The sequence below is a fragment of the Cyprinodon variegatus genome, unplaced genomic scaffold (assembly GCF_000732505.1).
Source record: "Cyprinodon variegatus isolate N-32 unplaced genomic scaffold, C_variegatus-1.0 Scaffold932, whole genome shotgun sequence".
Classification (NCBI taxonomy): Eukaryota; Metazoa; Chordata; class Actinopteri; order Cyprinodontiformes; family Cyprinodontidae; genus Cyprinodon; species Cyprinodon variegatus.
In genome coordinates, this window is record NW_015151385.1 from 297,242 (window position 1) to 321,253 (window position 24,012).

The 24,012-nt window shown below is 38.5% G+C and overlaps 2 protein-coding genes across 4 annotated transcripts in view; one reads left to right on the plus strand and one right to left on the minus strand.

Moving 5' to 3' along the window:
- slc8b1 (solute carrier family 8 (sodium/lithium/calcium exchanger), member B1) overlaps window positions 1-7,679 on the plus strand; it is an 11,266-nt gene extending 3,587 nt beyond the window's left edge. For both annotated transcript variants that reach the window (XM_015398395.1, XM_015398396.1), the window contains exons 6-16: window positions 1,365-1,470; window positions 1,553-1,720; window positions 3,584-3,697; window positions 3,782-3,853; window positions 3,930-4,060; window positions 4,148-4,289; window positions 4,395-4,516; window positions 6,087-6,240; window positions 6,313-6,393; window positions 6,907-6,971; window positions 7,049-7,679. In XM_015398395.1, coding sequence (XP_015253881.1) covers window positions 1,365-1,470; window positions 1,553-1,720; window positions 3,584-3,697; window positions 3,782-3,853; window positions 3,930-4,060; window positions 4,148-4,289; window positions 4,395-4,516; window positions 6,087-6,240; window positions 6,313-6,393; window positions 6,907-6,971; window positions 7,049-7,237 — 1,344 coding nt within the window. In that variant the 3' untranslated portion in view covers window positions 7,238-7,679. The remainder of the gene's footprint in view (window positions 1-1,364; window positions 1,471-1,552; window positions 1,721-3,583; window positions 3,698-3,781; window positions 3,854-3,929; window positions 4,061-4,147; window positions 4,290-4,394; window positions 4,517-6,086; window positions 6,241-6,312; window positions 6,394-6,906; window positions 6,972-7,048) is intronic.
- A 360-nt stretch (window positions 7,680-8,039) lies between these two features.
- On the minus strand, window positions 8,040-23,851 carry tpcn1 (two pore segment channel 1). Of its 2 annotated transcripts, none has more exons than XM_015398392.1 (26): window positions 23,194-23,851; window positions 18,723-18,856; window positions 18,228-18,404; window positions 17,464-17,577; window positions 17,221-17,351; window positions 15,934-16,022; window positions 15,820-15,854; window positions 15,662-15,720; window positions 15,420-15,519; window positions 15,024-15,140; window positions 14,810-14,934; window positions 14,681-14,729; window positions 14,512-14,575; window positions 13,326-13,370; window positions 13,186-13,242; window positions 13,050-13,103; window positions 12,862-12,934; window positions 12,595-12,702; window positions 12,349-12,510; window positions 12,021-12,136; window positions 11,375-11,421; window positions 9,791-9,859; window positions 9,560-9,656; window positions 9,336-9,475; window positions 9,166-9,246; window positions 8,040-8,266 (listed from the first exon to the last, which is right to left on the minus strand). In XM_015398392.1, the coding sequence occupies exons 1-26, from the start codon at window positions 23,285-23,287 to the stop codon at window positions 8,123-8,125; spliced, it is 2,481 nt and encodes an 826-aa protein (XP_015253878.1). In that variant the 5' UTR covers window positions 23,288-23,851; the 3' UTR covers window positions 8,040-8,122. The 2 variants fall into 2 exon arrangements, with proteins under 2 accessions (XP_015253878.1, XP_015253877.1); XM_015398391.1 differs by lacking the exon at window positions 23,194-23,851 and adding an exon at window positions 19,547-20,642 and having other exon boundaries at window positions 8,123-8,266.
- Between the last annotated feature and the right edge of the window lie 161 nt (window positions 23,852-24,012).

Consider the following 24,012-nt stretch of genomic DNA (forward strand, 5'->3'; position numbering starts at 1 on the left):
AAAAAAAAAAAATTGTATTCCTGCTGCAGCTAATAAAGAAATGATTATATCAGTTGATAGTCTTATCTGACATTGATTTATTTTGGTTTTATATTTCAAAATAAACAAAAGTCCAGAATAAATGTCCTGTTGATCTGATTAGTATTTATCAAATAAGCTTGCTTAATTGATAGAACATTAATTCTGCTCTTGATAGTTACTCTAGGATCATAACAGGCTAAAATTAGCTGGTCATGCTCTCTGCTTCTATAATTAGCCTACAGCTCACTCCGCTTACTCAGTTTACAAAAAATGTCAATTGAAAATTGGATTATTTTTCCGTTGCTGTTATACCAACATAATCATGTTTTAATTTCAATCTGTGCAGAGGTTGAAACATTAAAAATGGTATATTATCCCTGCTACACCACTAGTAAGTGGACGGCTCTCTGAAAGGCAACAATTTGAGCACGAAAGTAAACATTCCCTTAGGGCTCTAACTAACGATTATTTTGCAAATCGATTAATCGGTTGATTATTTTTTAAATAATCGATTAATAATAAGATAGTGAAAGATTCCTTAAAGAATTTTTTCTTTTACGAAATTAAACCAGGTGAAACTAAAACTTTTCCACTTGAGGAAGATGGAGCATATTGACAGATAAAAACTTTTTTTTTATCTTAAATGCAATATGTTTACATTTTTTTTTTTAGAGTTTTGATATAATTACTGCTCTAAGTGGGTCACACTGTCAGCTAAAGACATGTTTTATAGTCTATACTCCATTTAATGATTTAATTAACTAAATCAATCTACTAAATTAGTTGACGATTATTTTAATAGTCACGATTAATTGTTTCAACCCTACATTCCCTGATTAAAAACATGCCACTCTGACCTCCCAATAAAATGTTTTTATCCCTGTTTACACTGCAACCAATATGGGGATGATTTCCACACACCATTTTGGCATAAACAAACACAGTAAGCGTAACAGAACTTTTCAGTTTTTAGATAAAAAAAACCTATGTGTAATCAGGGGCTCAGCTTGCTAACTTTTTTTTAAATATCAAAATTATTTCCAAACAGCCGAATTTAATAATCTTGAATCTGTATTCACCTTCTTTCAGCCAGCTGACCAGCAGGGCAAAGCAACCCATGCTTGAAGAGCAATATTGCATTATACTATGATCCACATTGCTGCAGAAAATTCACTACTTTAAAAATTAACTCATTCACCAGATTTCTCTGCTATCTGAGTGAAACAACCTTTAAAAGTAGCAACTGCTTGATATAAAAATGATGTGAAACTTTTTAAAACCTTGGTTCAATCTTGGCCCATGCTTGGTGGAGAGTTGTTTCTTTGACAGCAATCCTTGCTGAGGGTGTGACGTTCCTGGCGTTGGGTAATGGAGCTCCAGACATCTTCAGTGCCATGGCAGCGATCTCCCATCCACATACCGCTGGGCTGGCTGTCGGGGCTCTGTTTGGTACTTGTGTTCTATTTTTCTCCTACTAGCATCAAGATAATCTAACAGCAATGTTTAAAGGATAATAATTGTGTCCTTACAGGAGCCGGGATATTTGTTACCACAGTAGTGGCTGGAAGCGTTGCACTGGTCAAACCCTTTGCTGTAGCTTCCCGTCCGTTTCTACGTGATGTCATCTTCTACATGGTTGCTGTGTTTTGGACCTTTCTCATCCTCTACAGAGGCGTTACAACCTTGGGAGAAACACTGGGTAAACACACAGCTTAGCGGAATATATTTTCACAGAAAGCGCGTAGTGTGGCTGGCAACAAATGATTACATTTGGTGATGATCGGGATCACCATCTAAACGATTTTGCTCAAAATCAAGATAGCCATTATTTTAGCAATTTTATTGTGATTTTCCTTTGCACTAAGCAAAAGCATGAGGATTTTTTTACTCCAGGGTTTCAGTTTTTTCATGACCTTGAAAGCTTACTTGGCAACAATGCCATTGCTAACTTTTGTGTGGCATCAAACCTACTTTAAAGGCACACATGTAACTTTTGGCCACTAGGGGTGCTAGACCTGTAACTTTTAAGTCTAGTGGCCACAATCGCCGCAGCACTGTCGCAAAAGTCGACAAACAGTCAACCCACCAGCCTCCCGTGTCTTTTGATTGGGGATGGTGCTAGACGTCTAGGTTCAGCTTCTTTCAGCCCGTGCCTGCTCTTGTTCGTCTCTTGTTTTTCCTTCGCCACAACCCCTTTCACGTTTTCTCTTTTTAGCCTCCTCAGAAGGTTTAAACTTTTTCCGTGCCTCAGCCATGACCAGTAGTCGAGCAGGTGGAAAAATAATAGTTCATGACGATATCAGTAAAGTCAGTAAAGTCCTCCAGGTCACATGACCTGGCAAATCACGGTGCGTCTTCTCCCAACTTACATAGTCAGTATTTCAAGAGGGGAGCCCCGTTCATAGCATTAATAGGGTGAAGTGCTGTATATTGGCGTGATGAATCATTTAAAATGACTCATATGCATCAACTGTTTAGGTCACAAAGTCTGCAGTGTGCCTTTAAGTGTATTACCACCACCTGCAGGGCTGGAGGAATAAATTGAGTGTCTTACTCTTGTTAAATGTAATGTGACTAAAATGGAACGCCTCTGCAGTTTGAAAATGACATTTCTCTAAATTTCAATTGTATTAAATGCAATTAATTGCCCAGCCCTAATTGTCCTGCCCTACTGTACCTGTATTCAAAGTATTAACTTAAGGGGAAGTCACAATATGTTGGGGGGGGAATGAGCTGTTTGGCGGAGGTCTGCCCTCCCAGAGTGCTTTTCTAGTTGATATGTATTTTATGTAGCCTGATAAATCAGACATAATGTGAGATTAAATGTGTAATTTAGTCTGGCACCGATGAATGAGACATCGGAAGATTGTTGATGAGAACAACCCATTGTTTTTCAAACCATCTCTGTGCCTATTGGCCAACGCTCTGACCAATGAGCGCAACTGACTGTGACATAGTAAGCGCGACAGAAAGCTGGTGGGGGAGTGTAAACAAACAGCTTGTTGGTAAAATGCTGAAAATGTCCTGTTTAAAAATGAATGAGCGTAGAGCTTCTTTCTGCTTACGTTTCAATGAAAACCCCAAGTCTAATCCTTCCAAAACTGATTCCAAAGCTGAGTCAAACGAGAACTGTTCAATAGTTGTAGCCATCTTCCTTGTTGTGCTTTCTTCAGAGTTGCGCAGCTTTGTTGTCACACCCTCAAAACCCCGCCTGCTTTGCATCCAAATATTCAAAACACATCTCTGCGTTGTGATTGGCCAGCCAGTTCTGGCCTGGGTCATTCATCGAGGCTAGACCACTCGCAGGCAAAAATGATTTTGGCGGGTGGGGCTAGTTTACTAGGCTAGATTTTATGCATTTTGGTGAAATGTTTATTTATTATATTGAATTGATTCTGGAAATTAACTTCTTTTTAAACCTGATGAAAATGGCAGAAATAAAAACAGGAATTAAGTGACCAGCTCTCATAATACTTATCATCTTCACACATCAAAACTGTATAGCACTGTATTAACATTCATGAGGTATGACTGGTTCTCTTTTCCTTTCTTTTTTTTCCAGGATACATGAGCCTCTATGTGGTTTATGTTCTGACCGTTATTATCAGTTCATACATCTATAACCGGAGAAAAAACTCCGATACAAACAGTGTCCAAAACGTTCCACATATTCCAGGTTAGAATTTTACATATTAGAATATTCTATGTGCATTTTCTTCCTGCTTTTTTTTACTGATGAGTTTGTTTTTCTTTGAGGCAGAGTTCAGCTCATCAGACTCATCTGATGAAGACGTTCCAGGCTTGACAGGAGGAACGATCCAGCAGGACTACGGTAAGAATGCAGCAGCTCAGACCACTGATGGTTTTTTGCACGTTTCCCCATCAATAATCACACGTTTGTGCTGCAGACTCTGAGTACAGGCCACTGCTGCCATATTCTGAGTCCACAAGTGAAATCCTGATGAGTTCGTTGAATCCAGTGGACAGCAGGAAGTGGCGGAGGAAATCATGGACTTGGAGGCTCCTTAAAGTAGTGAAGGTTTGTCCGAATCTGGTGAACAGTGCAGAGGGATAAGGTCTGTTTAAATCTCTCATTGTAATGTTTCTCCCATTGTTTGGATGTAAGACTCCTCTGGAGGTGCTGCTGCTGCTCTGTGTCCCTGTAGTGGACCTAGACAAGGAGGACAAAAACTGGAGGAGACCGTTAAACTGCCTCCATTTGATCACTGCTCCTCTGCTGTGTGTTCTTGTCTTTCAGTCTGGAGCATGTAAGCACATTATGTCACACTATAAAACGATAATAACTATAAACACACTAAAGCTACCTTAAGATAAAATAATGCCTAAACATTGAGTTTTTTCTCATCGTCTAGATGGCGAAGTCATGATTCAGGGGGAGTTTCCTATCTGGTTGCTGACTCTCCTGCTGGGAATGTTCTTGGCGGCTATAGTTTTCTGTACCACAACCAACGACCAGCCTCCCAAATATCACCCAGTAGGTGGTCTTGCTAATGCATATTAAGAATAGAAAACTTCAAATTTTGTAAAACAGGGAGGAAAACAAACAAATGAGTAGAATATGCCTTATTTGGACACTGAGCCAATTAAGCAAAATATGCAACAATATTTAGTTTAGATTCAGGATGTTTCCTTAAAATGCAGCATGTTGTTATATTGAAGTATTCCTAATTACATTAAAGGGAATGCCTTGCAAAATAAGTAAATCCCCCTTTTTTTTTTAAAGCTATAGTCACAAAATGTTGAGCATTTAATTCAAATGTCATTTAATGAGTTATAGGGTGACTGTAAAATTAAGGGACAATGACAGATTTTTATTTTTTTACCTTTTAAAATTGTTTCTTGTGTGTAGAACCAACATGCACTGTGGCTGGTCTCTACCAGCCCTGCATGTCGACAGGATTAAATGAAAGACATTTTTTTGAAATTACTAAAATCCAGTCAAACTTGATAGGGAGCTTCTGCCACAGTTACTGAATTCAGCTCTGGATGAGTCATAACACAGGAATATGTATCTTTTGAACTAAAGTTCTCCACTATACAGTAGTAGCCATTCTAAATTTCCCCACTTTCCTTGATGGGCCCTTGGCTGGTCCTTGGTCGGTCCCCTACAATTCCCTTTTAATCAATATTTATACTAAAACATTCTTTCAGCCATTATATGTGGACATTAAGATCTAAAGAGAAGCACCTTCTCCTGGTCAGACTCTGTAATTCAGTGAAAGGATGGAGTCAGAGTAAAAAAAATATGCACATCCAGGAGAAGGAGGGGGTCACTCCAGTGGCAGGAAGTTTGCTGCCATTAAGCTGGCGTTTGACTGGGAAAGGCCATTTTAGATGGCTGCTGCTGTAGCTGCCTAGGGTTGTCCGGCTGGATGGTGACCCCCTCCCACACACAGACACCAGTAAAGTAAAGCAGGTTGCCTTTCTATCCGTTTTGCTGCTGACCATGTTTTAGACGATACATGATGTGATTGGCCAGAAATATATAGGGGTGTGGTTACTTCACCACCTGATTCATGCAGTTCATGCAACTAATTAATGAACTTAAATCAGGTTTGTTGTTTCCAATGCTAATTTTCTTAGATGGAAAATGTCTAACCAGATGGAATATCAAACTGCCCCTGACTTCATTGTTATAATTACAACTGAATTGGAATCACTGTAATTTCTTATTTAATTTATTAAATTAGTTGTTTTTTTCATATATGAACTAGATCTATTCATTGGTCTGAATGATTCTGTTTGTTTACTAAAGTTCTCCAGCGGAACATTATTGGAATTATACTGAGAACAAAAAACAGAATAAGGTGACTCAACTTGACCTTTAAAAATAGTGTTTTACTATATTTTATTCAAAGATATTTATGGGAGTTGAATGCAAATGCACACACCACATTCTTCTTTTATTTATAAACAAATATTAAGAACCTTGCCATTTACCTTCTGATTTGCTGGCCTGTTGCAGAAAACCCAATAAATTTTGTAATGCAACAAATGATCAGAAGGTTCAGTAGATGCGAGTCTAATCGTCTTTGTTCCTCCAGATATTTGCACTCCTGGGCTTTGTGGCGAGCGCAGTGTTGATCAGCGCCACCGCCTCAGAGGTGGTCAGTCTTCTGCACATGCTCGGTGTGGTGTTGAGCCTCAGCAACACGGTGCTGGGCTTGACTCTTCTGGCCTGGGGCAACAGCATCGGAGGTGATATCTGTCGAGTCTGATCACACAATCCACATTGGAGCACCTAACCATTGATTTATTTCTCTGTTTCAGACTGTTTCTCTGACATCACAGTGGCTCGGCAGGGTTACCCACGCATGGCCATAGCTGCTTGCTTCGGAGGCATTATTTTCAGTATCCTTTGCACTGAAGTTTATAGAACGAATTTGGGAATGTTATTTAGGATGAGAACAGAATAAAAAAAAATCATTAAGATTTACAATTTGAATTTATACTTTGGAAACATGTTTGAAGGAAGTGGAATATCTGTACAAAGGATAGATGTCAACATGTATACAGAGCTGGACTGCATGGCGAAAAGAAATAACGATTCTAAAAATAAAACTGAAGAGACATAAAAATATAAATATTAAGAACCGAGATTGAAATATATATATATATATATATATATATATCCTAAATTAAGCACTCATACCCCAAGTAGTGTCGATAATCATGAGCTACAGATTATCCCAAATAGTAGATGATAAAGTACAATTAATCTTCTGAGCCTACCTTTATGATTGATGTAATTTTTTTTTTCAAACCTCAATAAAACATGGTAATAGTTTTATTACCCTAAACCACATAATTTTAAAAGCATCTTTTTACAAAGAGTCAAACGATGGGACCTTGACTGTATCTCAGACATGCTGTTTGGAGTCGGGTTGGGATGCCTGGCGCAGATGTATAAAACACAATCTTCTGTTCAGGTAATCCTCTACTTTAAAATCCACAGAAGACACTATTCTAGAATCCATCAAGCTGATTCTCTTGTTTTCCTCTTTAGTTTGGATCTGAGGGCTTGTTGACGTGGATTCTTGCAGGCTCTCTGGGCTTGTCCCTGGTCCTGTCCTTTCTCATCGTTCCACTCAGCCAGTTCCATCTGGGTCGGTCCTACGGCATCTTCCTCCTCGTCTTCTACTTTGTATTTCTTCTCATTGCGCTTCTCACAGAGTTTGGAAAGATCCACACCTGACCTTGTGAGAGACGGAAGAGTGCAGACCGATGCAGTTATCCCCTGCTTGAAACAATACTGGATATTAACTGCGATGCACTCACATGCTTAACACAGACTCTCCTGTGTTTGGTCACTAAAACCAAGAGGTGAAAGACTTGAGGTGCTCAGCAAACCAATCACACTGTGCCTTTTTATCGTTCCCTCATCCATCTCTGGGATATTTTGATATTTACTCCATGTTTTAAAAAATGTCACACTTTTAAATACTGTAAATGTTCTGTGATTTAATGCAGTTGTTTATTTTTCTAAAAAACCTCAGTTTTTATGGGGGCTTTTGAAGAAAAATGTTTTAATTTAGTGTGATTTTTAAATTGCCACCTTGTTTGAAACACAGCAGCAATGCACTCAGGGACTTCATTGTATGAATACTTTTATTAAAATCTGTTGTTACTTTCAGGAACATTACAGAATGAGAGCTTATATAAAATACTTTAAGTCTGTTGAGACAGTAAGGGAAACTTTTTACATTGAGAACATTGGATTTACCTTTAGGGAGTGTTTAGTGTTCTTACAGCTATCAAAGAATCTAGTATCTTCATGTTAATACCGGTCAGAAACTGTTAAACTAAGGCATCAGGTTTAATTTATATTAAGAGTACACAAAACTTTGGATCATGATAATTACACAAAATAAACTGCAGTAGTAGACGATTTCTGGTAGCTTCTTTAGGGTCCTTCAAAATGTCAATCTCAGCGTCATTTAATCTCACCAACATCAGTTCAAGAGACTCGTCATTTTAACCCCCCCTCTTTCAGGGCATTATTGAGAGTCAGTGGGGGGGACTGGAAGTGCTGGGGTTTCCTCTGAGGTGTTGTTTATGTACATCTCGCTTACATGTTATTTCAGTTAATGCTGTGAGAACCACCCTGTGAGTTTAACTGATGTTCTTGTGAAGGAGACGGGTCGGCGACGGCGTTGTTCTGATCCAGGTTTAGGTTTTCGTCTCCTTGAGGCGAACATTCCCTGGAAAACTCTGCATACCACTCCTGACAAAAAGAGTCATTAAAATAGATCAGAGGGAAAACTTGGAAGGGCAGCCCAGACAATGACAGTGTTTGGTAAAAGTGTTTACATGCCTTGATTTTATTTTTTTACATTTTGTCCAAAAAGCTTAAACTACAGAGTAAATTCGACTTTCATTTTCTTCATATTCAGCAACAAAGCAAAGCATTAAGAATTAAGGAAAATATGAGTTTGAAAAGTGTGGCATGGATTCTGCCATTGGGAGTTCAGACGTCATAGAACCACCGCCTAAAGCTCATGTCTGTGAAAATTTTTATAGTCCTAAAGATTCTTAGCCAGATTCAGGTCTGGACTTTGACGAGGTCGTCTTGGTAAATTAATAGACTTTGCATTGTAGCTTTGGCTGTATATTTAGGGTCATTGTCCTGCTAGAAGGTGAACCTCTTTCTCTCTCTTATCTTTTGCATTATCTAACATGATTACCCCATATTTAGCTCTATCCGTGTTCCAGCTTCACTATCCCAGCAGGAGAAAAACTTATCTACAGATTAACACTGCAGTCACTGTTGGGTGTGGTGTGTTCCGGGAGAGTTAAGGTGAACTGCCAAAAGTTAAATTTTTCTGTCTCATCTGATAAAAGGCTCTTCTTCCATGTGTTTATATTGTGCCCCACATTATTTATAGCTTGGGCTATACAATGTTAGGATGATATTAATATTCAGAAATATTGCAATGACCAAAACGATAAGTCTATTATCTTCGAAATCTGTTCTTCTTATACTGACATTTAGCTTCTTGGGAAATGTCATCGTCTCTAATGTGAGCTAAGACTATAGAACTGGCTGAATATTACATAGGGACTTTAAAAGCATGTTGACACTTCTATAAAACCATGCATTTAGCATATCCTTTGGTTTCATACCTGTATCTCCTCCTCATACATTTTCATACTGAGGTCACTCTTTGTCCTTGATCTGCGGCCCAAGTAAACCAAAGATGTGTGCTGTACACCAAGAAGTAGAAGGAAGAGAGTAGGTTAGCATGGTTTCCTTGCGATGCAGCAGGAGCAACATTTAGAGGGGATTTTCTTACTCCACTCTTGTCCATGGCTTGCAGGACGGCAGCCAGCGTACTGAGCGAGGACAGAGATGTGGTTGTCTGTTTGTAAAACTCCAGGGTGGCCAAGGCTTCATCTCTCCTCACCTCCACTTCAAACACTATCCCATTTTCATCTACGGCACAATCACACACATTTAACTCACACCTGCTCTCTCACCTTAAATCCTGTTTACATCATACATAAATTAAAAAGACACCTTCGGGGTTATTCACCGCCTCCCGGTTCTTGCGGCTGTAGTTCATGCGGAACACAAAAGCGTCCAGAATGAAGGCCACAATGATGGTCATCACAACCTGAAAAGGAGAAGGAAATAAACACTGTGGTCACCTGCTGTATTTCAAACTTCTGCTTGTAAAAACAGATAATATGTTAGAGGGAAATACTCTGAGTAAATACTAAGGGGAAAAAAAAAAAAAAAACAAATTACCATGGTCACGATATAAAAAGTCATGAAGTACAGGCGGCTCCAGTGGCTTGTCATGGACGTCACTCCTTCCTGGAAGATGGAGAAAATGCAGTTGAAGCATCACTTTCAACACCTTAAAGGTTACATTTTTTTCAGCACATACGGCACACCTTAAGCCTTTAATTACAATAAATAAAAAATACAATGCACCTTATAATCCACCTTTTATATGGATTTATTCTGGTAGAGCTTACTGACCTCGAAGCAGTTTTGTATGACATGGCACCCTTTAAGAACAATTTTTGTAAACTACAAAACTACAGCATCATGGCTACCGAAGTCAGGAGCATGGAGGAGTAATACACACTGTGCCTCACCATAATATTACAGTGTGTATAGAAGGACCCCAAAATGGCACCTGTCAAGAGACACGCTTATGACGCAGACTTCCTACTCAAGGCTGTCAGTAATGCAGAAGAACATGGAAATCGAGCAGCTATAAGAAAATTCAACATTAATGAATCAATGGTACCAAGTAGGGCTAGCAATTCAATAGCAATAAAATCGCAATTAAATTAATTTTTCAAATTGCAGAGGCTGTAAAACACTTAAAGTGGGTTTGCCGGCAAACATAAAGGTCAAAAGAGTTGCAGTTACCACAGAGATCCATGTAATGAAACCTATACATGTGGTTAGTAATAAGGAAATTGAAATAAAACTGCAAAAGCAATATTGATGAAAAATAATCATGATTTTGATTTTTGTCAAAATCGTTCAGCTCTAGTACGAAGTGGAGGAAGCAGGAAGATGACTTGCGCCTTGATTTTGCTCCTTATAATCCAGTGCACCTATGATGCGGGAATTACGGTAACTGGTAAATAAAATAAAAAGTCTTATAAACCTTGACTCAATCTTAATCCTATCTTTCAAAAACTTTTAAAAGAGACATTAACCATCTTCATTAGCTCTGTGATAAACCAGCAATAATTTTTACTAATAGAGTTTAATGTCTATGAAAATCTTTCCTGTTCCCCCAAACCAATTTAACAATATTTCTAAGAAGATCTGAGTTGTACCTGGATGAAAATCATATCATATGTGTCAAATTGAAGATACAAACTGGAGAAGGGCCTGACTCTTAATATCTCAAAGCAAAATCTCACTTTAAAATCTACATACCTTGAAATCACATGTACTACATCATTGCTACATTTACAAATCTTAGGATATTCCTGCTCAAAACTAGTATATCCAGATTATTTTGAGGTGATCTTGAGTCTAATTCTTCCTACACGGCTAAAAATGTACACCATTAAACCTAAAAGATGTTATTTGGAACAACAATAATCTATAAAAATCATGAACTTAAAACACAGGGGGGTTATCATATATGCTACATTTTGTTTTCATTAACAAATATTTTCTAATTTAATGCCTAATATTGCTAACTTTCAAAATGAATTGAATTGTTTTTTTACTTTCTGTAATAATAAATTCATTTGATGGTTTATATGTGTAAAACTCAATCAATTGTGAAAAAAAAATAGTTGTTAAAGAGCAACAGGTCTGCTGTAGGAGCTCTGAGCAACAATGACAGACTCTTACCATGGTGATGTACCAGTTGTTGACCACAGTCAGTTCAAACAGAGTCACTGCAGGCAAAATGAAAAAGTGTTGAACATCTCTTTAACACTTTATGTGTGAACAGTCGACATCTGCCCTCACATTATTTCATTTCCCTTCATTTTTTTTAATGAAGCATATTTTATAACAGACACAATGATACAAATATTTGTTTATATTTAGCTTTAAGAGGATCAGCGATTCTATAACAATTCTCTAAGGTTTTCTTAATGCCTTACCAATTTTAATTCAAACCCATGCTTTTGTGCTCTTTCTTACACTTTTGATTAAAAGATAACTGTTTAATTGATTAACTAACACTGAAACACAAATAATCACCAATAGATGAGTCAGTTTTCTGTTTCATATTAGCTTCAAAGTAAAACGAAAGATGTGCAAATAAATTATGTTTTTTTTTTCAGCAATAAACCGTGTTGAAAATGCCACGTAAAACTATATAGATTAGGTGCAAGAAATTAATTGAAAAACAATTGTGGCAGAAAAAAAAAAAAAAGTTTTTCTCAAAGTCCTTAAAAGGGAGCTTCAGGAGAAAGTCATGCTACTGAAGCAGTTTATGGATAATGTGAAAACCATTTGGACTCTTAAAGAAAATGAAAGGAGGACTTACCAAAGCTGCTGAGGATGTCGTTAAAATTGTTCAGATAATAGTAGCCTTCTTCCAAAACTGTTTTGTTGCCGTACGTTTTGTTAATCTGCCTGTAGGACTCCGCCACTGTGCTGGTGCTAAAAGGAAAGAAAGGGAAAAACAAACAAAAGGAACCTTTGAGTAAATATTAATCTATATGTGGGTGAGATGCAGAAGAGTAAAGTTTATAATAATAATAATAATAAACACATTTAAATGTGTTTTCATTGTGGTAAACATGTTTAAACATGAACATTTGGAAATGTACCGTAATGTTTAGATTTCCTCTGACACCAACAGTGACACTTACTTGCAGCAGTTTGGGTAAACTACATCTGCAAAGAACTCCATACCCACAATGGCAAAGGAGTAATAAAAAATTATTAAAGTCAGTCCCAGACTGGCCATCCTTGGGAAGAGCTCAAACATGGTGTCCAGCACATTACGATATCGCTGCTTTATCTTAAACAGCCTGGGAGAAAAGCAGGAGAAAAAAAAACTGTTAAAAACCAAAATGGAATCTGATGGGTGGGATTTTAAAATGAGAGAAACCGACCGGAGCAGCTGAAACGGTCTGAGAACAACAATGAAGTAGAATGGCTCCATGTTAAAGGCCAGAGCGACCAGCCCCAAGAAGGCAAACACAGTCACAGAGAAGTCGAACCTGGATGGAAAACAAAACGCAGTGAAGACGCCCAGCAGTAGAGATCAGAAAGCGAGTTCTGAAAGCTTTCCAGGGCTTCATACAAAAACTAAAACTAAGCAGACTTTTAGAAGTCTAACATTTATTGTTCAGCTTGATTTTTGACAGTGTTTTACTCACAGATTCCAGCCGGAGCTGAAATAAGCCCCCGGCCCCAAACCTGCTATTTTTAGCAGCACTTCCACCCCGTAAACTAAAGCCAAGATGGAGCAGAGGAGGAATTAGTGACTCTGATCCTCATCAGTCCAATCGTGTCCAGTTTTAAATACTTTTAATTGTTTTAGAGAACTCAGCATGTTTCTACTCACTCGTTAGGAAAATGATGTAACTCAAGGGAACAAGTTCAGACCAAGAATATCCACCTGCAGGATCAGAGGGGGGAGTGAGGCCAGTGTTGGAGACATGTCTAATGTTGTGTCTGTGCATTCCATGCAAAGGTCTTACCGTTCATTGTGAATGTCTCTACGAGGATCCACACACCATTAATGGCCACCACCACATCTGCAGACATAAAAGAAAGGTTTAAAAGGGGAATGTTTGAACAGGGGGGGAGATGGGAGGATGATGATGGTGATGATGCTTACACATGGCATACTGGAAGGCCTTGGACTTCACCACCAGGTGGATGCCTGAGAAGGACAAGAGGCTGTTGAGCTATTTTATAAAATCGCACCGTTTAAACTATGAATAAAACCTTTACGTTTTAAAGGTGTGTGCAGACCCCTAAATATATTCCAGCTACCACTTGCTTTAAGGAATCACTTCATTAGTGAACAGTCTCATTCTCACTGAGGCTAAATCAACTAATCAAATTGATTGTGATTAAATTATTATTGAAATAATCGTCAACTAATTTAGTAATCCATTAATCGTTAAGAAGAGTGTTGATACAGTAAAATATGCCTTAAGTTGACAGAGCAACCTAATAGAACAGTAAATACATCAACACTTAAAAAAAATAAAAAATAAAATAAATATATACAAACATTTTGGATTAAAGATTTAAAAAAATAATTTTGTCTCCCAATTTGCACTATCCATAAGTCCACAAGAGAAAAGTTTAAGTTTCATCGGGTTTAATTTCATAAACTTATCTAAGAAAATCTAATTATTAATCGCTTAATTGAAAAAATAATCGTCAGATTAATCGATTTGCAAAATAATTGCTACATGCAGCCCTAATTCTAACCCTTGCAAAGAGGATTCTGCAAGCAGTTTAGGGATTTAATTTTCTGAAGGATTACAGAAGGAAATGCTAACTGATCAATCATCCCTCTAAACGGCATAGATTATTACACCTCTACAAACCTTTAGGATATTACTTGATGTAAAAAAAATGAATAAAAAAAAAACTATGACCATTAACGCTTCTAAGACTGATACTTATGTTATAGTATATTAGTTGGCTTTTTCTATAATTTTTTGGGCACCATTAAAGGTCACATGTGGCTCTGAAGCCACAGATTGCAGATCCCCAACCAAGAAAGCCAAGACAGAAACTAAAACATCCAGTCAAAATTCAGCTGATTTAACTAAAAACTATTGTTAGAAAATGGTTCTGATGCTCAAAGTTAGTAGAGGTCTGTAAATTACTGGGTTAAGAGAGCAGAATATAAATGCAACCTTTTTAGATGTTCTTCACCACTTTGTGCTGATTTTTCAAATAAAACTTTTCTAGTAAAAGTAGGAATGATTGTGCAAGGCACTGCATTTAAAAGGAAGGAATCTGTTTCACTATTGATGTTCAAACAAAAAAAATGTAGATCTTACCCTTGAAAATGAGGAAGGCTGTGTGCGGAAGATCATCAAACCAGTGCTCTCTATTCCGTCGTGGCTGAAGAACAAACACATATTTACAAAGTGTGCACATCATGTTCAGCCAGAGTAACAGAAAAAAGAATGGTAATGATCATAAAATCAAATATTCTAAAATAATTACCTTCCATTTGAGACCAATGACCTCATAAAACTTATAAAAATCTTGCAGGCTGTTATGAAAGAAAAGAATCATCACAAACCAGCACACTTACAAGTAGATTTTCCTTTTAGAACACCTGCCAGACATTACCTGAGCATTGGGGCCCCCGATGTGTTCAAAGCTTTAAATGTGAGGAAGCGGTCTCTCGCAGACATTCGGGGTCTGTAAAAACGCATCAGACCATCGAACTGTTTCAGAGACACGCCCATCGGCCTCTAGAGGGAAAGAAAAACAGAGAGACAGTTAAATGCTACCAGAAATAAACCATAAAAACTTATTTTTATACCAAAAACAGTCTGTGTACCTGTCGGCTAACCAGCAGCTGAAAGGCATGATCGATAGCAGAGCATTTGTGAAGCAAAAGAGATTTAAACTTCATCTTCTCCACATCATTGAATGTATCAAACACCACGGCAAGAAGCTAGAGGTGGGATAAAAGCAAAATACACATTAAAGAGGGTTTACGAAGTACTTGGAAGGGAGTATTATACCCCTTACTACCTGCATCTTGTATTTTTTATCATACACTTTAACATATTGTAGTGGGGTTTTACGTCATTAGACAACCAAAGTGGTGCATTTTGTGTTAGTTTATCAGATAAAAACTCAACAAGAAGGAGTGAAGTTAAGAAGGAAGGACATTTCAGTGGGTATGAATGCTTTTACAAGGTTTTATTTTTACAAATATAAATATTTGTACCAGGTTCATGATGAAGTAGAGCTCTATGGAGAGGTAAACAATGAAGAACACGCAGGACCAGCGGTTCTTGGAGTACGCCGGCATCATCACATCAGGGAAGCTGCAAGAGAGAGAAGTTCAGTCACACCCAGCAACATCCAAAACAGTCTAAAAACATTCACAAAAATAAAATGCAAGAGTACAGGGAAACAATAACTGGACATCAGATGTGTAATGACAAAACACACATTACTTCTGCTTACTTTGCTGTGGTCAGCAACACAAACAGGCTGACGAGGCTGTTCTCCAAAGTGTTGAAGTACTGTGGTGAGAGGACAGTCTAAATGAACACATATATTTCTCATCTAGGCTGGCACAACAATCTGAAACTACAGCCAGGAACACCAATGAGTTGACTTACCGGGTCAGCTGTGTTGGTGGAGAACAGGCAGAAACCTGGAGATGTAAACAGATAACTATTAGCTCCAATATAAACAGCAACATTCATGAGAATTAAATTAAGAGCGATTCTTACCCAAGATGGCAAATATGACCATGAAGAAAAGCAGCAGCAGGAGAATGTCTATGAAAGATGGGAGAGACTGGAAGATCTGGCGCAAGTTCCTGATTGGATAGAAAAAGACTTTGTTAACAGGGAATTGACAACAAATAAAAACATGAATTATTGTGGAGAGGGAAGGAAGGAAGGAAGGAAGGAAGGAAGGAAGGAAGGAAGGAAGGAAGGAAGGAAGGAAGGAGGAACCTTTTTTCAAACTTATCAAGGACTAAAGCAGAAGTGGGGACTCGAGTGATCTGCTCCTGTTAATACAGGCTCTCTATACGTATGTGTGTGAGCTGCAGCAGAACCAATCAAACTGATCAGATTTAAAAGAAAAAAAAACAAATATGATAATTTCTTTAAGTGCATCAACTTCAAAGTACTTAAAAACAAAACAAATGCAGAATGCAGGAGGAGGATCAGAGAGATGGAACAACATCAGGCTGAGTCTTACATTTGAAGCTGCATGAGGAACAGTAGGAGCCTCCTACTGTTCCTACTAGGAGGTACTCTGCTTCAGCAACGATGTGATAACTGACTTTAGCCAACTTTGTCTTATCAGCAAATGTTCAGTTGCGCTTGTTTGATCACATGTTCAGAAAATATAGTAAACTATTTACTTTTAAAACTTAATTCAACTTTAAGAAACACTTGAAATGATTTGATATTCAAAGTCTTAAGGCTGGTATTTTACTTTGGTATCACCTGTTCTGTCTTGAGACTTGACCCTGGACTTAAAGCTACAGTGTCTCATTTTCAGTAATATCCAATGTTCAGACTGCAGTGACATGAACCCCTTCTTCCCCTCCGACAATACAGAGGACATCATGGTAAAAATGGCTTCCACAATAGCTGGACGAGGTTTGTTTATGTAAATAATTCTATAAACAGTATTTTATAAGTCAGTGAAGGATTTAGAGTTTATATAGGTCTAACTTGCGACAGTAACATTCAAGTGTAATGGTGATTTCTGCAGTCACTAGATTGTCGTAGTGCAAAGGTGTCTGCGCCCGTAAATGTGATACTATGTAATTATAAATAGCAATATTTAAGGCAACGCAAACATATTCAGTCTTTCAGTTAGTAGATGATAAGAAATAAAATAATTTTGTATAATATATTACAGTCCTGTCAGTAAATCTATGTAATTATCACACACCAGAGCTTTAGGGATGAAATCCTGATATCTACTTAAGACTTGTAAAACAATGACTTTGTGCCTCCTCTGAGAGAAAATACTGAAAGGATTTTATAAAAACCAACCTGCGAACAGCACCGCAGTATCTGCAGTCCACCAGGAAAATCGGTCTGAGAGCTCGGGTTACTCTCATGTGTGACGTTTGTCTGATCAGAACCACAATGGCCTCCACAAACTGCAGCAGCAGCACACAGGTCTGCAACGGGAAGGAGAAACAAGACAATGCAGTCACCAACTGCAAAACAATTCTACCGACAAGAAGCCTGCAGACACAGAGAGCAGGACGGGTTTAGTGAGATGTCAGGTACCTTCACCATGGTCCTCTTGTGCCGTATGAATGTGTGAAAGCCCAACCAGCGAAGTTTCATGCACAACTCGAATCCAACCAGAAGCAAAGCCAGCAGCTCCAGAGTGGCATGCACCTGAAAAAGAGTCCCGTTCAACAGCCTGTACAGACAACTGGCTTTAAAGGATAGTGTGCAGATGACGACATTGATCTCCATAGATAATAGAAAGATTTGCAATACTTCCTAAAAGTACTTACATCTCCTGGAGATTCACTCATCCTCAATGGGTGGTAGTAAAGCTCCTCCAAATAAAAAAAACAACAACCTTTGTTGCTACTTTTTATTGCTTTCCTTAACCCTAGCCTTTTTGAGATAACTGACACAAAAGGGGAAAACTAGAAGATTGTGTTTTATAAAATAATTCTGCTTTAAAGCTCTCAGCAACATTTTCCTTGATCTGTCTCCTCTGTTCAATGTTAATCATGTTAATTAAGGTTCTCCAATAAAGCTCAGAGGCTAAAGTTACATAGATAGGAACTACCTTTACTAATTATCAAGGCATTTTCATAGGATCTTATTTAATTTAGAGGTATTAGAGTAAAGGATCTGAAGATAAATATATTCCAGAGTTTTTCTGATTTTTAATCGTAAAAAAACATACTCAATCTATTCTCTTTCCCTCTACTTCACAACTAGGCTCTATAATGTGTTGGTCACCCCACTGCCGTGGGGTTGAGCTGAGAGGAAGAATTTTCAAAGAAGCTCAAGGTGGATTGCAAACGTACGTAGACATCCAGGCGCAGCGAGGGGACAGCCGGAGCTTCGCAGAGTGACAGCATCAGCAGCAGCAGACCCGTCACCAGCTCCATCATGTAGAACAGGTGATTGTGGGCAAACAGGTAAGCTGCCAGCGCTTTGGGGTTCCGAGGGTGAGAGAAGAACTTGTCATTGTTCTCTCCTTCCTAGAAGATCCGTTCAAAACACAGATGGTAAAACATCCTTATTTGACAAGTTACAGCAAAGCTCAACTTAAGAACTGTTTTTTTTTTTTTTTTTAAATCCTTGTTGTAAAAGTGCTTAATCAATTACCATTTTGAGTTAGTGTACTTTGATTTGCATCCAGCAAACAGTTCTCTTTCTATTACCAAAATTACTACTTCCTCTAGTCCAAAGTTTATCCATCTGCATGATATTTTTAGCCCTGGAATTATCATAAAACCATTAACTGACCATGTGAGAGTGTGCGTATTAACCCTCATATACTGGTTATTTAGTCAAACCTGAAGGTATATGGCCGCCTCTTGGTAGTTCATCTCCCAGCTTTGCTTTAAAGACACATTTTGGTTTTTGTTGCTTTGTGTGCCAGTCGCAGAAATCGCAGCATTGTTCACTATGTCATAATTGCCTCCTCCATCTGAAAGAAGAAAATAAAATTTCAATTTATTGGTGTATCACTAAGGCAGGTAGTGTGACGCTTGTGCATGCAGGGTTATAACAACAATTCCATTTTGAAATATCAAATTTAAATGGTCTTAATTTCTCTAGCTGTTTTTATTTTTTTTAAGTGGACATTTGGGCAAATAGACATTCACTTACTTATGTTCCTAAATTACTTAATGATTTATTAGAGTAGTTAAGGATCATTTCAATACTATTTTGGCCTTTTGACTGATTTAGTTCAGCTCTATTTTATACTCAGAAGCATATTCTAACTGGAGTTATCATACATTAAATGCAGATGATTATGGCCAATGGCTAAAGAAAACCCTCTAATCTTAACTTTTTCAAAAATATACATATCAACTGCTAATTATTTGCACTCATATTAAATTTGTAATATTCTTTCCTATCGTTCTTCATTAGTAATAACAATAATCATTTTGATCATCTGTAAGCTACATAACAGAAAAAAAACACTTACTACTTACTACCCTGGTTGTAATGAATGGACATAATGTATAGCATTTTTTTTTACTTGTCAATGATATCCTGATGTAGAGAAAAGTCTCTTTAGATACATGCATGCATTTAAAAAACCCTTTCCTTTAAAAAAATAAAAAATAAAAAATAAAAATCTGCTAAATCTGGTAGAGTATTGGCCTACCAATGCAGTCAGCCTCTGACTGTAAGGCAAAGGAGGAGATTGCAATGGGGCTCTCTGTGTTACAGGACCGATCGTCATGGAAACCAGCTCCCTGTCCACATAAGGACTCCATTTGTAATGCAATATGAATGTATCAAGGTCCGAAACTCCCCCCCATCCCTTTGCTTGGACAAAAAGTGTGCTTAGTAACAGATGGGTTTTATGGCAGCTTTCAAGGACGTCTGGAGATACAGATGAACAAACATTCCATTCAGTCCTGATCAGATCCTCCCAGATGTTTGAATGTCAGAAAGATCAAAACACCTCTTGAGACAAAACACGGTCACAACAAAGAGAAAGTAGTGTGAATGTAACATTAAAAAACCAAAAAAAAAACACCAACATTTACTCTGAAAATGTGTCTCAAGCTGTAATTGAACTTTGAGCTCTGATTTTAAAAAAGAAAAAGGGAAAAAAATGCTTCTGCAGCACTTAAGCACTGATTTCTTCTCCTTTCTGTGTCAAACAGGATATAGAGATGAGACAACATGTGCAGACACAATAAGAGGAATTAATCCTGCGTTTTAGCAGAAAATAACACACAACCGCATTGCAAAAATAGAGTTTAATCCCTAGTCTTAAAGACACAAGAGCTGCAAGTTTTCCGAGTTGTTTTCAGATTAGCAGCTCCTCCAGGGGATCCTCAACAGCTGCAGATTTCACTCCTGCCTTCCTGTCTGGTCGCTCCCAACCAGAACACAAACAGAAAGCAGGCTGTATTTCTCTCAGAAATCGGCTCCCATATGTTTGCTGTCCACAGGCCTAAATGTGAATATCATATTCTGGCTCAGAAAAAACCTGATTGTCCTGCAGGCAAAAGCAGATCCAGAGTATGTATGCGAACCATTCAGATCACACTCATTTGATACAATGGTATTATCCTTCAAACTTCCTCCTGTTTCCAGAGCGCTCCAGCAGCAAAAAACAACACCAAAAGTTTAACACTTCTCTCTCATAAACATTTCCTAGATGTCCTCAAAAAAAAAGATGCATTCCTTTCTTCACCCTGGTCATCCACAGAGCAGGATCCAGTCAGCTCAAAGGAACACACTCACACACGCCCTGCAGAAACTCATAAGCACAACATGCATATGCTGCTCAGGAACATCCAGGAGGGACTGAGGGAGGGCCGGGGGCGGTCTGCTGAGCCAGCTGTTTCTCACATGGGTTATTTTGTAGTTTATATGTGTGAGACAAAGGCAACAGGACAACTGCTACACTGAGTACCCCAACACTTTAGATAGCCTACTCTGCTGGACCATACGTAAACACATATGTATATATATTACTAATTATCAGTTGGATATGCTCAATATGTACATATTTACAACCATCTCTGCTTATTGGTGCAAGTAAAGCCTTGTGCTTTTAATGCAAAATACCTTAACACATAAAAGAATGAACAAGTATTGGGTTTATTGATCAGGGTTGGAGCTAGATGGGGGGCCAGGGGTGGCCATGGCCACCCTTAGCCAATCATTAGCCACCCCTGGGGCCACCCCTACTATTTTTTCCCCTCTAATACAGATGGTGGCAACAGTAATACCCTCAAGTGGAATATTCAAAACATGACATTTTTTTGTGGTTAATTATACACATAAATATAGTAACATCAAAGATTATCAATACAGAATTCATGCTCTTTTCAGAACTAGATGTTGTGTTTTATGGGGTAAAGAGAAAATTATTTGTCTCTGCAAGTCATCTAGAAGTCTTCAGTGAAATTATAGATAAAAAACAATTTGAATAAAAACTTATCAAATAATCAATTTATGTCGATATTAGTGCTTGTAAATATCAATTTTATGCAGAACGTTTATTGATACAAGTAGGTAAGTAATGACGATGGAAAAGATTTACGCCCCAGAACTCAAAACTGAAAGAGTTTTATCCACTATACCTTTTATCTAGAAATTATGGAAAGGCTGTAGGAAAATATAGTTAGTCTTGATTTAGAAAATATGGATGTTTTGCTCATTAATTGTCCTAAAGATGATGTTATGGCCAGACCTTGGTGTGATGTGCCACTAACTTTTATCTGGACAACATGGGGAAGTTTAAATTCAATGAAAAATAATCTATCCATCCAAAAGTTTTCTGCATGACTAAAACCGCTGCCAGGGAAAGTAGATGAAGCACGATGGGAATCAACGCAGTGGAGTCACATGTTCGAAGCGTGAAACTCAAAGAGTCAAATTGAAGTTATGGAGAAGCAGCATCCTCTTCCACCCTTGTCTCTGCAACGCCTCCACAGCATCTCTCCCATCAAAAACAGCGCCAGGAAAACCAAATCTCAGGATAATGTTTGGCGGTATGCTGACAATGAAAGTGGAGGGGATAAATTCTGTTCTGTAGTTTTTACAAATAGTGTTGCACCAATACCAGTTTCGGGCGGGGCCCCGATCCAGCACTAAAATGGTGGTATCAGTATCAGCGAGTACCAACAAATAGGGCATCGATACCATTTAGAGAGCCAAAAGTTTATTCAACTATTGTCACCCATTCAAGGTAGGCAATAAAAAGTTATACTGGATTCACTTTGTTTTAGTATTTTTCCTGCTTCACAAAGGAAGGCAGCAGCTTGACAAAGCCATGATGGCAATTATTTTACATCCAAGTAGTATGCAGTTCTTCATATATACACACAAACATAAATTTCAAACAGATGGTATCGGTATCAGCCGATATTGCACAGCCAGGTATCGGGTATCGGTATCAAAAAATGGCATTGGCGCAACACTAGTTACAAAATATTAAATTTGTGTGTTTTTAAGCTTTCTTTCTATATGAAAAGTTTTTCAATATTTGAAACATCTCCTGGGCCAGAAAGTAATGGTTTATGTTAAAATAAACATTCATCCATCCATTATCTGACACGCTTGTCCCCATTGGGGTCGAGGGGGGTGCTGGTGCCTATCTTCAGCTGTCTACAGGGGAGAGGCGGGGTCACCCTGGACAAGTCGCCAGTCCATCGCAGGGCAACACAGAGACAAACAACCATTCACGCACCTAAGGAGAATCTAGAGAACCCAATTAACCTAACATTCATGTTTTTGGACTGTGGGAGGAAGTCAGAGTACCCGGAGAGAACCCACATATGCTCAGGGACAACATGCAAACTCCATGGAGAAACTCCCTGGGCCGGGAATCGAACCCAGAACCTTCTTGCTGCAAGGCAGCAGGGCTAACCATCTTCCACTGAGCAGCCTAAAACAAAGTTTTGGGGTAAAATAAACATTTGGGGTAAATTTCTCACTACCAGGTTTTTCTTGTGTTTACTGTAAAGTTGGTCTTAAATTTTTATTCAAGTGGCATTAAAAAGTTTTGAATTTAACTTGCCTTATGCTGTAGGAACCCTGTCTGTTTAAAATGAAAAGTTTAGTCTTGTACTGTTGCAAAAAGCATTCATACCACTTGGTGATCTTAATGTAATTACTGGAAGGTTTCTATAGCAGTATAACAAATTAAACTTGTTTGACGCTTTTGCATCTTTAGCTGATATACCGAGCTTTATCCTAACTGCATTACTTTAAGGTTTTGTCCATTTTCAGACAGGAAGAGCCTGTCAAACCGAGCAGAGACACCATAACGCTTAAGTTTGGACTTACTTCTGTCTTCTCTCTCAGTCTCCTCTTCGTTCAGCAGACCGCTGTTTGCTTCATCCCAGGTCAGGATCAGAGGCACGTCGTCGTCAGACTCCATCCTCACAATAAATACGTTCAACCTCGCTTAGAGAGTCCCTGCTAGGACCAAAACTGACTAAATAAGCACACTGTGTATTTCGCAAACAGCAGTAGAACCGTACATCTTTTAGGATTAATGGTAGTTTGTTTGCTAACGCAGTTATCTGTATTCTCTATGCTACGACCTCCAGAGGCTTTTGGCGCAAATATCTCCAGTCAGCTGCAAAGTTAGCGCTGTCTATGTTCTGCGACAGAGACGAGGGACGGGTTGTTAGCGGATTTAAACAGATGTCACCGATTTACTGGTCCTCTGCCCCTCAGGCTAACGAACTGCGACTGTCTGAATGTTCCCATCTCTGCATGCTTTACAAGATACCAGCTTCATAACAACAGCTGCCTGCCCCACCTATCATCAGGAAGGAAAACCTGGACACCCGAGCTAATCCATGGAGTCCATCTTTAAAGCGTTTCCTCTACAACAACACAGGCGTCAACTCAGTGAAAGGACCAGCTACATCAACAACAGAGCTTCCCGACACTAAAGGAATTTACGGCAGAGGATTTTCAAAATAAAAGTCGAAGATTTCAGGGCCGTTCTTGTGCGAAATTCTGTTTCCCCGTGAAAATCTGTTCCCCCTGTGTCGGGAGCGCGCATTGCAGCCAGAGGGGCGGATCTGCCCATTTCCAAGGCGCTCCTGATCATTTTTCGGTAAAAACAGCTCATATAATCATCTCAACTTTGTA